The sequence below is a fragment of the Nuphar pumila genome, chromosome 14 (genome assembly GCF_984573655.1).
Source record: "Nuphar pumila chromosome 14, dmNupPumi1.hap1.1, whole genome shotgun sequence".
NCBI lineage: Eukaryota > Viridiplantae > Streptophyta > Magnoliopsida > Nymphaeales > Nymphaeaceae > Nuphar > Nuphar pumila.
In genome coordinates, this window is record NC_143262.1 from 23,978,676 (window position 1) to 23,994,363 (window position 15,688).

At 39.4% G+C, this 15,688-nt stretch overlaps 1 protein-coding gene across 3 annotated transcripts; it reads left to right on the forward strand.

Moving 5' to 3' along the window:
- The first annotated feature begins 417 nt into the window (after window positions 1–417).
- LOC149816635 (putative WD repeat-containing protein C2A9.03) lies at window positions 418–11,233 on the forward strand. 3 transcript variants are annotated; one of them, XM_089987795.1, is made up of 10 exons: window positions 418–463; window positions 686–860; window positions 986–1,153; window positions 2,180–2,266; window positions 9,557–9,691; window positions 9,770–9,880; window positions 9,983–10,074; window positions 10,157–10,262; window positions 10,357–10,443; window positions 10,527–11,233. In XM_089987795.1, exons 2-10 carry the CDS (start codon window positions 693–695, stop codon window positions 10,938–10,940), a joined length of 1,368 nt encoding a protein of 455 aa, XP_089843921.1. In that variant the 5' UTR covers window positions 418–463; window positions 686–692; the 3' UTR covers window positions 10,941–11,233. The 3 variants fall into 3 exon arrangements, with proteins under 3 accessions (XP_089843921.1, XP_089843920.1, XP_089843923.1); XM_089987794.1 differs by having other exon boundaries at window positions 424–488; XM_089987797.1 differs by lacking the exon at window positions 418–463 and adding an exon at window positions 530–577.
- Window positions 11,234–15,688: the final 4,455 nt, after the last annotated feature.

Below are 15,688 nucleotides of genomic sequence, written 5' to 3' on the forward strand. Positions count from 1 at the left end.
CTAAAAGGTACATCTTTTTATAGTGAAGGAATGTTTCCTGCAAGAAAAAATAGTGAGTTACACTCCCCACCACCACCCACCACCATCAGCAACGCCTCATCTACCGCTGCAAATCCTTGAAGGTCATCGTCCTCGACCGAATGTACAACATCACCACTCTCGCCCACCTTCACATCGTCGTCATCTTCTCGACGTCTTTGGCTCCTGTGGATACACTGTTAGGCAGCAGGCCCTTAAAGTTACTGGCGGTGATAATTTTTCCCGGGTAATAATAATAATAATAATAATAATAATAAAGATGGATGGGTGGTTGTGGTCCACCTGGTGGTAAGTAAGGGAGGGAGGGTTGTTTGGACGTGGGACCCACTGCAACCCACCGTGGTCTATAAATTGACCCCTCTGGAGAGAGCTCCGTTTGCCTGCATCGTACCAGCGATAACCTGCTTCCTTGCCTCAGCTAGGGGTATCCTCCGTAGTCATCCCATGTGGTTGGTTGAATGTTTCTTGGAGTTTATATTGTTCGTTTCTTTTGGTTTCTGGTTATCTTCTGCCTTTCCGTGGTGTTGGAAGCTAGTTCGTGAGCTGCTTTGCCTTGTTTTGTTTTGTGCGGTTGAGTTCTCTTTAGCTTTGGGCTGTTGATCCGTGAGAGTCATAGTGATGACTTTGTGGTTTTGCGGTGTTGCAGGAGTGAGATGGCTTACAACCCAACCGACGAATTACAGTACATGGTTGACGATTACTACGGCATGGACGATGACTTCCAAGACGACCCTTTTGAGGGCGCCGCGGAGAGGCGAAATGGCAGCCGATTAGATTACGCCGGTGTTGATGATGAGGACGACGATCTTGATGTCGACATGGTCAGTATATGTGTATGCACATGCTTGCTGTTTTTCTTCTGATCTCTGTTTTTTTTCCTTTTTCTTGGTTGTTGTTGTTGATGGTGGTGGTGGGTTTTTCCTCATCTGTTTGATTTTTGGAACAGAACAAGCAGATGACGGATACTTCTGCTATTGAAGCCAGGAACGGGAAGGATATACAGGGCATACCATGGGAGAGGATGAATTACACGAGGGATAGGTACAGGGAGACCAGATTGAAGCATTATAATAACTACGAGAGCCTCTCGCAATCTCGTGCCAAGCTCGAAAAGGTTTTTTCTCTTGTCCTCAAGTAAAATTGATCGATATTCCGTGATTTTAGTTTATTCCTTCTTCTTGTTAAATGTTTGGTCGCATGCCTTTGCACCCTTTTTGGGAGAAATTAACTTCCATTTATGTATGTTCTTAATCAGTAAGGAGGATAGAGACATAAAACGTGTATGCTTTGTTGAACATAGAAAAGGAATGTCGTCTTCGCCAAGAGGGCTGCACCTCTACTTCGTGTTTCCTTCTTTCTTTCTTTCTCCCCTTCCTACCCATCGTCTTGTTTTGTTATCCGAGAATACCGTCAACTTTCTCGGCTGCTGCGGGAAGCGGCTTTATTTTATCCTTTTTGTAAGCTATTTTTCCCTGGTGGTGGCAGAAATGGAGGTGATCAGTAGCTAGATCGATGATAGGTAGCTGGTTCACCCGTTTCTTCCATGGGCAGTGGGGTTGTCCAATTCTTCACTAGTGGTTTTAACAGGAGGAATGCTAAGAGGTAACTTTGGTGCAGTATTGGTGGAGTATTATAATAGTACTTATTGAAGTTCAGATCTCTCCATAGAAAAGAGGAGTTAGAAATTTCTTTCTGAAATAAAGCGAGTCAGATACATAAGATAAATGGGAATCTGCTAAATGCAATGAAAGCAGGCTTAGTGCAATTTGATCTGGTGTGATTTCGGATTGTTGGTTGGTTCTTCTGGGTTCAGACCTATAGATTAGGGAGAAGAGGAATTATTAAAGGGGGTGGGGCCACTGACTAAGGTGAATTGGGTGATTAACCTGATTCAGATGCTGGAGATGGGAGGGATAGAAAAAGATGGTTAAATATTAGACCATCAAAATGAATGGGATAAGATAATATTTGTCGTTGAATGATCTTGACAGTGTTCTCTGGTTCAAATTCCACTATATCTTGTTTAACCTGAAAAAAGACTACGGGACAGCGCTTGCTTTTTCTTTGCCTTTAGCAACCATTTTTTTAAATGGGTACCTCTGTATCTTGTTGTTTCTAATGATGAGAAGTCTCCCTGCAGGAGTTCAAGAAAGTTGAAAAGGGCAGCACCTTTTATGATTTCCAGTTCAATACAAGACTCGTCAAATCAACCATTGTGCATTTCCAGGTAAAAATCTTTCTTCCATTTTATAAAAATATGTTTCTGTATGTGGGTGCAGTTATTACTATTATAGAGTTGAGAATCCCTTCCGAGCTGTTGTTTTCTTATTTACGTTAATGGTTTAATCAAGATTTCTTCAATCTTTGTCCATGGTAAGTGAAAGGTTACACAAGGTCCTTTTGACTTGCACGGATTTCATATTCTAATTTTAGGTGCCTGCAGCATGGGCAATTCCTTTTTCTTTTTAAAAGATATAATCATGTGGATGCAATATGGGGTTGAACTTCGGTACCAAGTGGATTTTGTGCACAATAAATTGTATTCTTTTTGGTTACTTATTATCGTTCTAAATCTCTTTCTTTCTTTCACTTCATCTGGAAGAGTAACTAGGACTAATTCGGTCATGTTTTTCATGTTTCATTTGAACACTTTACATTTTTTAGTATAATCAAGGGAAAAAAATTGTCCTTCTATAAAACAATTCAAGAAATTATTTATTTTATTGCTTGATGGTCTATTCATTTTCTGCTAATGTTGGCAGAATATCATGAATTTTATTAGTTTTGCAGGTTGAGTTAATTAGTAGTATCTCATGGCATGTTGCTGCATTTGGTTATCCACGCGTTTACCCATGCTGGAGTCTGTACTTTGCCCGATCATTACACCTTAGCATTTCAAGTTACCAAATTGTTTGAAACATTTGTTGGTGCAAGCATAAGATATGTAAGGGAATAACTGTTAATTGTGGAATACATACTCTGTTTATCAGCCGTATTTTCTTAGTTGTACAGCGACCCATGGTTGTATTCATTATATATATTCCTTGGCAATGGGATTGAGATTGAATGCTTTGTATGGAAAATGTATTGTGGAAACTTTCTTTTATCCAAACCTGCTTCCACTATATGTCATGTAGGTGGGGGCAACAGCCAATTCTATGGCTTACTCATTGATATTGTCTCGAGAGCTTGTTCTTTTTTTTTGGAACAGCTGCCTTGTTTCTTGCGCGCATACATAACAAGAGGAGTTAACTTTGAAACTTTTGCACTGCATACCTTTTCTACTGAATCTTTGAATTTGTAGCATGGCTTCTCTAAGGTATACACACTTATTTTTTACAGCTAGATTTATGTAAAGTTGTAGTTGGTTGTGAATGGAGCTACACGTTTACTTTTAGTCTTGCAGGCTCTCTGTGTATCATCAATTTGATTATTTATTGGGGTGGATATTATAGCACCATTACGATCTGGTACTTCTTGATGTGGCAAAAGAGGATTCTGGACTCAACCTCCTACTGCCCTGCTACTTTGTTGTTTATGAGATTAGTCGCCATGGAGTTCCCAGGTTATTATGAATTTCTAATTTGGCGTTGTATAGAATGTAGATTTGGTATCAATAAGTATTTTTTTTAGTAGCAGCCCCTGTGTGGGCGTATTTTTTTTCAGTTGGGGCCTTTTCTCTGTTCCTATGTGATTTTCTTTTCAGTATGGATGTGTGGCCTTAGTTTTGCAGATGACTGCTAAATAGCTAGTTGACTGAACTACACATGTTTTCATTTACCGGCCCCTAGGTCAATATAAATTTATCTGAATGTCCCCTTGGTTGATAGTCTCAAGTATGGTACTGAGTGTACGAGCTAATATTTTTTTGAAGAACAGTTCATGCACGGATCCTTTGGTATCTTTTTTTTATTGATTTCTCTATCTGTATACTTGAATTTGGCTTGCCTCATTAGTTTTGTTAGATTTTTTGTGTGACTTAGTTTTGCAGATAACCAAAGGGCTGCCGCTGACATGCATCTGTTCTTTTCTGTTTTCGGAGATTTCTGGCTCATTCCTAACTTCTATCATCATAGCTGTGAAAAACACTGTTATGATATGAATTCTTTGGTGGCTTTTTCTCCCAATGTTGTGATATTTTGTGGATGTGATTACAAAACTGTTGGTTTGCTGTTGTATGTGCTTCTCATATTTGTGATGTACCTAACTAATGATTTAATGATCATTTTAGAAACTTATCTGACCATAGGCACATGTATTTTCTTGAGATAGTCGTATTTATATTCATAACATACAACAATCTTCTTTATATATTTTGTTGGTGTATAACATATTCATGCTTGAAGCTTAATGTTTTAGTTGCAAATCGAGGTTCCTGTTGGTTTAAGTGGGTGTTTCTTTTTTTTTCTTTGCCTCTAACTTACTATTGAGGACTCATTTCTACCAGGTGATTACTGATTATATAATTTGTTGTATACTGTCTGAGTGCTTTATATTGAAGTTGGAAAGTGCACAGTGTCTGTGATCATATTATTTTATTTATCATCTGACCATTTGGATGTGATGATTCTATCCCTCCTGTGCATGACATCCAGGAGAGGACTACCATTCTATTTCATTTTTAGACAGCGTTACAGGCGGGGAGGACTATTCTCTATGAAGCTGGTGGAATAAGGCACTCTTCTTTATGGTATGATAGGGAGTTGATTTATATTTAAGAGGCCAATTGATCTAGTTGTATAGGAGACATAATGGGTCTAACAAGTGATATATTTATTTTGTGAACCATTGGATGAGCTTTCAAGCAGAATATGCTGCTGCTCTTTATGCTTTTGGGAATGTTTGCCAACAATTGTCGTGAATGTGTTTCTGTTGAAGTCGCCAATTTTTTTTGCTGTAACATTGTTAATTTAACTGCTATGCTATCTTGATAATTTTTTCATTTCCAAACATAATTACAATGGTCATGGGCCATGTCACAGGGACTCTGCCAACTGGTTGCCGCACCTGCGTCAACGCGACGCGATGCGGGTGCGGCACCCGGTGTGGTCAACCTGATGCACCCAGGGTCATTTATGTCCAACTTTTAGACTATATATATATATATATATATATATATCCAAGTTTTTTGAAAGTGCCGCACCCGCACCCACACCCATGTGACATAGGTCATGGGTTGTTTAACTGTCTTTTATGCATCATCATTATAATAAATTTTTAATCTTGGATCCTGTTAATCTATCATTCAAAAGTATGGAGAAATTGATGGAGATGTAAATCATAGGATAAAGGTTGGGTGGATGAAATGGAAAAGTGCAATTGGAGTGTTGTGCGATCGTAGAATGCCATTACGGTTGAAGGGAAAGTTTTATAGGACGACTATTAGGCCCGCTTTACTATATGATACGGAATGTTGGGCTGCCAAGATACATCATATTCAAAAAATGAGTGTAGCTGAGATGCGTATGCTTAGATGGATGTGTGGAAATACAATAAAAGATAAGATTCGGAACGAGGAGATACGTAAGAAGGTAGGCATTGCACTCATTGAAAATAAGATGAGAGAGAATCGTTTACGATGGTTTGGACATATTTGGCGAAGGCCTAATGATGCTCCAGTTAGAAGGATGGAGAAATGGGAGAATATATTAGTTAAAAGAGGTCTGGGTAGGCCTAGGAAGACTTGGATGGAGATAATAGGAAAGGATATGAATGCTTTGAACCTCACCGAGGACATGGCATTGGATAGAAATGATTGGAGGAGAAGGATTCATGTGGAAGACCTAGAATGATTTTCTTTTTTGGTTCATATCGCCGACCCCAATTGTTTTGGGATGAAGGCGTAGTTGTTGTTGTTGTATCCTGTTAATCTTCTTTCAATGATGTTATTTTTTTGTGTTATTGTAAACTGATTTCCTTGTAAACATTGAGACACTCGTAATGTATGTGGTATTGCTTTCTGCTTGTTTTTCCCAGCTTGCTAGCTCTTGTAAGCCTTTTAATAAAGTATTGGATGGATTGGATGCATTATAATTTGGAAATTCAGCATAATATGATGCCACAAAGACTTTTTTTTTCTTCTTTTTAAAGGTTGTACAGCTGAGTTTGCACCAACGGCTGTTGGGGAGGCATTTGTAGGCGAGGCACATGCCTCATTTGTAATTAAAAAAAAATGTCAAAACAAAAGGGGGGAGGGAGGCCCGATGTTAGGGCAAACTCCCCCCCCCCCCCCCTCCCCTTTCATCTCCTCCCTTTTGCTCCTCAGCCCCCACCCTCTTCATCACCGGCGGCAAGTATGTACTCTCACTCTTCTTCTTCCCTCCTCTTCCTTTTCTTCTTCTTTCCTCCTTTTTTTCTTCTTCCCTCCTCCTTCCTCTTTTCTTCTTCTTCACTCCTCCTCCTTTTCTTCTTCTTTTTCTTCACTTCTCCTCCTCCTCCTCCTTTTCTTCTTCTTCCCTTCCTCTGCCGCTGCTTCTTTTCCTTCTTTCCTCCTTTTTTCTGCTTCTTCTTCCTTTGTTTTTCTTTTTCTTTTTCTTCCTTTGTGCAATTAATTTACTCTGCATGTGATCATGTAATTGACTGTGTGTATGTGTTGGTTTTTGTAAAGATTGTGTATATCAAACTGTGAATGTTAGTGTCATTATTTTAAAATAATTTTTTGATAGGTGGATATGCATGTAATTGTCAATGTATGTGTAGGTCTGTACATGTACATAACTACATATAATGTATGTACATGTAATCTATTGTTTATGTGTAGGTTTGTAATTTTGTATATAAAGATTGTTAATGTGAATTTGTGCCTTTTAGTTTGTGTCATTAGATCATGGAAATGAAAAGTAAGTTTTAAGCGTTTTTGTTGGTGAGACTAAGTATAGATAATTAGATATGCATTATTATGTGTTCTAGTGCTTAAAAAATTAGCTAGATATACATTAACTTTTGGTTGTTAATGCTAATATGCATTATATGATGATGACATGATGTTGAGGAATTTAATTGTTAGTGATTTTGTTACTTAATTTTTCATTGGGTTCTTGTATTTTATTTGTTAGATACTTAGATAGATCAAGTTGTTGCATTCATGTTACTTTTACATGTTATTCTCATATTTTTTGGTATTTATTTGATATTTCCTATTTTTTATTGGTTGTTGCTTCATGAATAAAACTTTTTATTTATTTATTTGTATTTTTATATATATTTTTGAGGCTTACGCTTTACGCCTCACTTCATATTTGGTGGAGCACTTCGCTACGCCTCAACGCATTTCACAACATTGCTTGCGTGTATGATGCTAATCAGTGAGACGAGCTAGTATGTGCTATTACCCAACTTTGGACATTGTCCATCTACGTGTTATATGTATTTACTTGTTGTATAGGTGTATATTTACTTCTACTTGAGAGGTGAATATTCTGTATAATAGTTTTCCTATGTCATCATGTCCCATGAACACATCAAATGATTCATAGATGTGTACTATTGTTTGACAAAGTTACTGCCATTAATGGCAGCCTAGTGCATTTTTTGTCACGAAAAGGACTATCCAACCATAGTGTAGCAATAGTGTTGAAGATGGTGTTTTTCTCAAGGACTTTGTGCCTTGTTATTCTTTTTTGTGGTCTTAAGATTATTGGTTTCTTCTCTGCGCTTCTGTTTTGCAAATGCTTTGGCAGTTCCAAGTGTGCACTATCTGAATGAGTTATGAGTGTGTGCCTTGTGCTAAGGCTTGGACATTATATTTTTATTTACATGTGCTCAGGCATTTGTCTTACATCACATATGCCTTGGAACCCATTCCAGTCATATCTGGTCTGTTGTACCAGTTTCTTAAGGGTGTCAAAAATGATAATTTTGGTTGAAATTTAGTTGCATTTGTTTTGATGATGCATTGTATTTATCAAGCTCTTGTCAAATTGGTAAGAACTTCACATATGGTGCATGTACCGATCGCTTCCCATATTCTTGTTTTATAACTGCCAAATGTGGCTAGTACAATTGTTGAACAGTATGAGACAGTCTTCTTTTTTCTATTTGTTTTTATGCTTTCTTTCTATGCATGTGCAGTCGAATATATGTATACCCCTCTTCAGAGGTGTCTTGTGCCATCGATCTGTATGCTTCCTTGATTCTGTATTATGCACGTGTAGCCAAACTGTACATGTTTAGATCATGATCTTGTTTTTAGGATAATGGTCAGTCTTGGGTGTGTCAACATTGAGGGCATTGATGCAACTTGTCTGTATTGCTTGTGGCCTGTAAATAATTTGTTTTCTTTTAGAAAGGCCAATGGGATGTGTTGGTCTTTTAATTGATATGAACCGAGTCCTGGTCATGTAAGTCATGGTCTTACATCTGTTTGCGGTGGATTGGAGGGTTTATGTCTCCATCACATGAACAACCCATTATTTGATGTCAGACTCCGGAAAGATACTAATTTGACATGCATTGGATAGGATTTTTCTATCAAATAAAAAAATGGAAATTTGAGGTATGTAGTGTGCGATGTGATTATTTCTGCATGTGTTAGTAGTGTGGACCATCTTGCTGGCTCCAGTAATGCTTATTTTTCATTTCGTATCTCTTTATTTCTAATTCTACTTGCCATAATATTCTTAGGATATTATTAATATTTTGAAAGTTTGATGGGTTTGTAATTCAGCTATGGATTCACCAGGATGTTACTATGTCGGCTGTTAAGGTGCTTTTTAATCCTCTTAGATTCTCGAGACATTCCATCTGGCCTTCTCAACACTTCCCACCCCAATCAACACCTTATCCCCTGCCAACCCTTCGCCCCAATCAAAGGCAACTAACTAACTAACTAACTAACTAACTCTCTCTCTCTCTCTCTCTCTCTGTGTGTGTGTGTGTGTGTGTTGTGCTACACATTCACCACTCCTTTTGTCATCAATTCTGCTCGTGATACTTTGGTGGACAATGTTATCTTCGGGATGTTGTGATTTCTCATGAATATGATAAAAACACTTTTCAGTGTGCAGAACTGACCAATTTACTTTTCAATATTCTACCCAAATGTTTGCATAGGTACACAAACTGACTTGTGTTTTTGTGTATGAGAAGATTTAGAAATTTGATACATTTCTGGACAGATGCATTGTTTGTTGTCTGTTCAAGGTCCAGGATTACAAAATTTAGATGCGTACATGAACTTGCTTAATTTGTAACATCCAAGTTAGCTAATAACTCTTATTTGTGTGACCGGTAAGGAAATGGAAATGGTAGCTTGCTTGTACTATTTTTCCTGTTTCCACTCGAAACTCTCAATGCAGGTTAGATGCCTGCACTGTACTTATTTCTTGCACATTTCATGCATTTCCATCATAGATCTCTAGAAAAGCTCTGGTGTGTGTTTTTGAGTGTAGTATTTCTTATATTAACTAGGATTCCTCCAAGCGGGAACTGGTGCTCGCTCGGTGATGATGATGTGCAACATGGTTTATGCATGAAACCCCATGTTTACCATAGTTGACATATTGATTGGTTTTTTCAGCTGAGGAATCTTCTGTGGGCAACATCAAAGCATGATGTCTATCTGATGCGAAACTCTTCCATTATGCATTGGTCATCCTTGCGTCGTAAGGCTACTGAAGTGCTGAATGTAGCCGGGCTTTTGGTGCCCACACAGGTAAAAACTGCAATCTGCCTTTTGGTTGTCACACCCTTATTTCTATGGTTATTAATTCTATCTAGTCTACTTGTGCAGAGAACCCCTGGATGCTTAGCACAAGGTGTCTCTAGGGTTCAGATCAGCACCATGACTGTTAAGAACAATTTAATTGTTGCTGGTGGGTTTCAGGGAGAGCTAGTGTGCAAGGTACTATGCTTCCAATCATGGATTGCACTAGAACTTTGCCACGGTACTTTGATTGACATTGAAATTTCTTTTGTTGGTTGATTTGTATCTTTTTCTTCTCAGTTTCTGAATCGACCTGGTGTGAGCTTTTGTACAAAAATAACCAATGACAGCAATGCGATCACAAATTGGGTGGACATATATCACACTCCAAAGTAAGAACCATTGTTTGACAGTTAACATTTTCTTAAGATAAGGGCCTTTGTCCATGATATGATGAACTTCTGCGCTTGACAGTGGCTCGATGAGGGTAGTTGCAGCCAATAACGATTCGTGTGTGAGGACGTTTGACACTGAGAATTTCAGTGTGCAAGATCGTTTCAGCTTCCCGTGGTCTGTGAATGTGAGTGCTTGCTAGTTTTTCGTTTGATTTAATTTCAGAACTCTTCCGGTTGTATGGGCATGTTATTCACTTGGTTTGTGTATATTTGATTCAGAACACATCTGTTAGTCAGGACGGGAAGCTTGTTGCTGTTCTTGGAGATAGCACTGATTGTTTGATAGCAGATAGCCAAACGGGGAAGGTAGGCAGGCTTCTGAAAGCTAGCTCCCGAGTTGGTTATCCCAGTATTTTTGGTGTGGTTTCTGAGTTTATGGTGATTTTCAGGTGATTGGTTCCCTCAAAGGGCATTTGGACTACTCCTTTGCTTCGGCGTGGCACCCTGATGGTTACACGCTCGCCACCGGAAATCAGGACACTACGTGCCGACTGTGGGATATCCGCAACCTCTCGGCTTCTTTTGCGGTACTTAAGGGCAGGATGGGTGCCATCAGGGCTATTAGATTCACATCAGATGGCCGATTCATGGCTACAGCAGAAGCGGCGGATTTTGTTCATGTGTATGATGTTGCATCGGACTATGCCAAGAGCCAGGAGATTGATCTTTTTGGGGAGATTGCAGGTATATCATTCAGTCCAGACACAGAAAGCCTCTTTGTTGCTGTGGCTGATCGGACGTATGGAAGCTTGCTTGAGTTCAACAAGAGGCGCTCGAGGCTGTATATGGATTCCTTCACATGATTCAGATGGCAGCATCCACCACGATTTCGCTGATTCGTCGACAGGTTTTCTTTTTTGCAGTGAAGATGTATTCCTGCTGTCGTGCTTTGCCAATGAGGTGCTAGTCTTCAAGCGACTCTCAGGTTGGATTGCGGAATTTTGTATACAATGTGTATGATGAACTTTTCACGTTTGTACAAAGTGGTTGACGTGAATATGTAAAGCAAAAGGGGGAGAGGTGGCGGCCAATAGGCCAAGGCTTTTCATTCCTATATATCTGTTCCAAGTAGAAGCGGGGTAATGATTTTTAGATAGCTCCTCTTTGTGTGTGTGTGTGTGTGTGTGTGTAGTGCTTGCCGTGCCTTGTGGTGGGAAGATTGATGCTTCTGCTTTATCTGTTACTTTCTTCGTGTGCGACCTCTATGTGCTGAGTTTGTGGAAACAATCTGATCAGTTTCATGAAGGCTGAAACTGAACAGTGTAGTTCAGTAGTTGGTTGGGTTGAGTGGCATTGCAGGAGATGATGGTTATTGGAGTCAACTGGATTCAGATATATGAGGGTAGAGATCTAAATGATTTGGGTTAGTAGTAGGATGTAGCCAGTATTAAATCCGGATATTGGCTAATCAGACTTAAATTTGGATTTGGTTCCGGATGAAAAAAAGCTATTAGACTCCCGCTGTTTGCCGAGCAGCTGCAGTAGCATTGCATAAATGGCACTAAAAAAGGTCGCCTCACGAATTAGCCGCCTGCGCACTGGTTTCACCAGCTCCTTGGCATCTGACTGGTGCTGCTTCAATGATGCTGTATGACGCCGAATGCACATGAATGAGGGCTGCATTTTGTTCCAGATTCCTGACGCTATACTGTGAAGTTTTTTAAGCTTGTGTCCCTGATTTCTGTTTTGTTTGATTGGCATTGCTTAATAGCATCTGTGAGTAATCTGTGTGAAGAACATCTCCAAAGCCTAGGGAGAAATAGAAGACGAGCTGGAACCTACCAAAGATTGAAATGCAGAGGCTGCTGGAAGCCATTATAAAGTTCAAACCAAAATAGATTTTCTAATCAATTTAGAGAATCCACCAATTCAGACTCGATCACAATCGAGCTATATCAGTCATTTTTTGTTTTTTTTTTTTTAATTTTAAAAAATCATAAAATTATTAAGAAAAACCAAAATATTAAAATGATAACTGATTCAACCCCGATTCAGCCAAATTGGGTTTGATTCTGTCCAATTTGTGGTGAATCAGGGCCGTACCGGCCAATTCAATCTCAGCCAAGATTTTCACCGATACTGACATGCTCATCTGTTCGTAGGCCTTGGGAACTCTACATTAAACAACACAAGCTAAAAATGCGTGGAAGTTGTAGTTAAGGGGCTTCTAGCGTTGTGGGGATAGTCGTGAATTTACGTCTGGTATTCTCGGGTATGGGCATGAAAAGTGCCGAGCCAAACCTGACCGCGGCAATGTGCCGGATACCCGACCTGGTTTATTGCCTGTTACCCTACCCGACCTGAGTATTATATATATATTAAAAATAAATTTATAAAATTATGCTGGTTCCTAATTGTGATTCTATTTTTGTGACTCGACAAAGCCTTAACCCGAATCCAAAACCGGTTATTAGTTATATGAGTGGGTCCGAGTCAATCTTAACCCGACCCATTGATGATGTTGGGGGCCAAACTTTTCCTGTAAATAATCAAATAAGGACCTCAGGTCAGGTCAACATTTATCACCTTCGAAAATGTGATTCCTTTTTCATTTCTTGCTTCATCCCTTAAAAGTTGAAAAGTACTCATTCATCCTCATAATAAAAAAAAGAGGTTTGAACTCTTAATGATGAAGGTCATTGTTATAATTTGCCTTGTGATTTAACATGAGCTAAAGGACAATAGTAAGTGTAGGCTCTTGTTAGGCTGTTTCTAGGAAAACAAAGGCTCACATTTGAAATTTCAGAAATGTGAGGTTCATATTTGAAATTAAGGACAAAAGGTTGGCCCCTAAATAGAATTTATTAGGTTGGATCCAAGTTAGGGGTTTTGCAATTTTTGGCTGATTCTATTTTGATTTGAATCTCCAAGCTGTTTCAGATCCTAACCGTTGGCATCCCTAATATTTATCCTTTGTAGTTAGGTCTACAACTGGTTGGAGCTATAACCCAATTCCAAACTGCATGTGATCTGTATTACCAGATTCAGATAATCTATGATATATAATAGGAGTGTCAATGGGCTGGATATGGTTCAAACCTGGATTCGACTAAAAGTGCGGGTACCAGGTCTGGAACTGGATCCTATTGGGTCTGCCGATATGGAAAACCATACCCAATCCCTATAAGAATTACATGAACTAGACTTGGTCCATACCCTATAAAATATTGTTTTTTATCTTTTTTATCTTTTTTACATTGAAAAATCACGGGTCTCAACTGAAACTTGGGTTGGGCCCTGGTCTGGTATAAAATTTCACAAACCATACCCAGCTCCATATACTAATGGGACCCTTTAGGTCTGACTCAGATTCTAATCGGACCACATTCTTTATCACCAAACCCTGACCCTATAGGGTTTGGTATGGGTTGGATCTGGGTCAAACCCGACCCATTGACAATCCTAAACGAATGTCGGGTTTTGTTGGATCCAGGTTCAAATTGGATAAAGATATTTTTGGAGCTGGATCAGAGTCGGTCATAACTTGATCTGTTTGATCTATTTCACATAAAAAACTTCACCTGTTTTCTGTGGATCCAGAATCAGAAGGGGGACAAATCATATCGAGATTTAAAATTCTACCTTGTGTTTCGAGTCAGATCTAGATCCAGAACTAGACTACTGATTCAAAGTTGGATCCAATATCGGGACAGACCCATATCCGACCTGTTTGCAACACTAGTGGCCCTGTTTCAACAAATTTGCCAACTCCGCCGATTGCATACTCCTTGCTTCCAAAACATCATCAAAGAGGGGAATGGTGAATGTAGTAAAACTGCTTATAGTTGTGGTTTTAAGATATGGTGAGAGAGATTGGTTTACATGGTGCATCATGTGCGTCCGGCAACAGACTGAACAGCTCTCTGTTGTAAAGTTGTAGAAGAACTAGGTTTCGCAGTTCAAAATATTTTCCCCGCAGACGGCAAAATTGAGCTTTCGACAAGATTGCAGATAAAGGTAACATCAAGGCAAAATGTAGTTTTCAGAAAAAAACTGGTTCTTGAGAAGAACAGCTTTAGAAATGATTAGGAGAACATGAACAGATGGAATAAGTTGCAAACATTGACTATACTAGAAATGCAGCTAAAACCCTCTTAAGGCAAAACACAATCTTCAAAGAACTAGTTCTTGAGAAGAATTTGGAAATGATTGTGCGAATGCTAACAGATGGAATGCAGGTTTGAAGTTGGGTACAAGAAATCTTAAAAGAGGGCAACCCTTAAGAAAATCATGGTTCATGACTCAAATTGGGTTATAGCGCAGACATTGACTGTGGCGAATTCACCCGATATTTCAGAACCTCATGACCAGTAAGGCCCACTTGATTGCTACATTCAACATGGGCTGGTCCTCTGCTCTTCTGGTAGGGGCAAGTTGTGAATGTCACCAATTTGATGTGGCGTCATAAGTTCGAAACCCACTGGAAGTATCCCTTGCAGCAAGGTGAAGCTGGGTGTACTCCCCAGTGGGCAGGGGGGACCTCAAGGGTTTTACCAACTGGAGGCCAGCCAAAGCATGGTCGGAGATCAGGGGTTTCTCTTGGCCTAGCAAAAAAAAAACAACGAAAAAACAAAATTGGTTCAAACAGTGCAATCATGTCATCGTTTAGAGATAAAGAAAGCATTTGGAAAGCTGCCTGTTCTTTTCAGTGGAACAATGTTACGGCCAGTAGAAGCAACCAATTATGCATACATCTTCACTGCACCTTCTAACGCACTTCTTTTCTCATTATATATTGATTTAATGATGCTGTTACTGGAATTTCATGTAGAAAATTAGCATCAGGCAATGAATTAGCGCACTTGGAATGTGGTAACTCAGAGAAAACCTACAACCATTTTTTTTTTTGGATAGACAAAAATCAATAATCGTTGCCTCTGGTAAACCTGCAAGTGTTGTAGCAGTGGTATCATGTTCTATGTTTATATTTCTTTCTTGGGTGGGTTGGTTATACTCTTATCCACGTCCCTTCTTCCAATATGTATTGCCCCCTTGATACCCCTACTCCTAGGACAAGCCACTGGAAAAGTAGCCGATGACATAGCCATAAAATCTTGTTTCTTGCAGCTTACCAGCAGCAGCTGATCATCTCCTAGAACAACCAGTTCATCTATCGTTGAGCAAACAGCCACATCAGCTGGCATGTTTTGTGAATCCACCATAGTTCAAAAACTGGCTTCTTAGCTCATAAAACTTGATAGAAGACCAAGACAATGACATTGTCACATACAAAATCTACTAATGCAGGCAACGAGGCAGCCACCAGAAAGATGGCAGATCCCCTTATGGATGAAGAGCAACGAACGAGGAGATGGATATATAAGCAAGAAACATCGGATTCACTTGTGGGCACAGAGCAATGAATGAGAAGATGGATATATCAGCAAGAAAGACGCAGATTCACATACAAAATCTACTAATGCAGGCAACGAGGCAGCCACCAGAAAGATGGCAGATCCCCTTATGGAAGCAGAGCAACGAACGAGGAGATGGATATATCAGCAAGAAACATGGGATTCACTTGTGGGCACAGAGCAATGAATGAGGAGAT

Excerpts from the sequence above, each read along its gene's own strand:
- LOC149816635 (XM_089987794.1), top strand. Across the intron at positions 1,154-2,179 it reads CTCGTGCCAAGCTCGAAAAG|GAGTTCAAGAAAGTTGAAAA; the intron begins GTTTTTTCTCTT and ends GTCTCCCTGCAG. Across the intron at positions 10,444-10,526 it reads CAGATAGCCAAACGGGGAAG|GTGATTGGTTCCCTCAAAGG; the intron begins GTAGGCAGGCTT and ends GGTGATTTTCAG.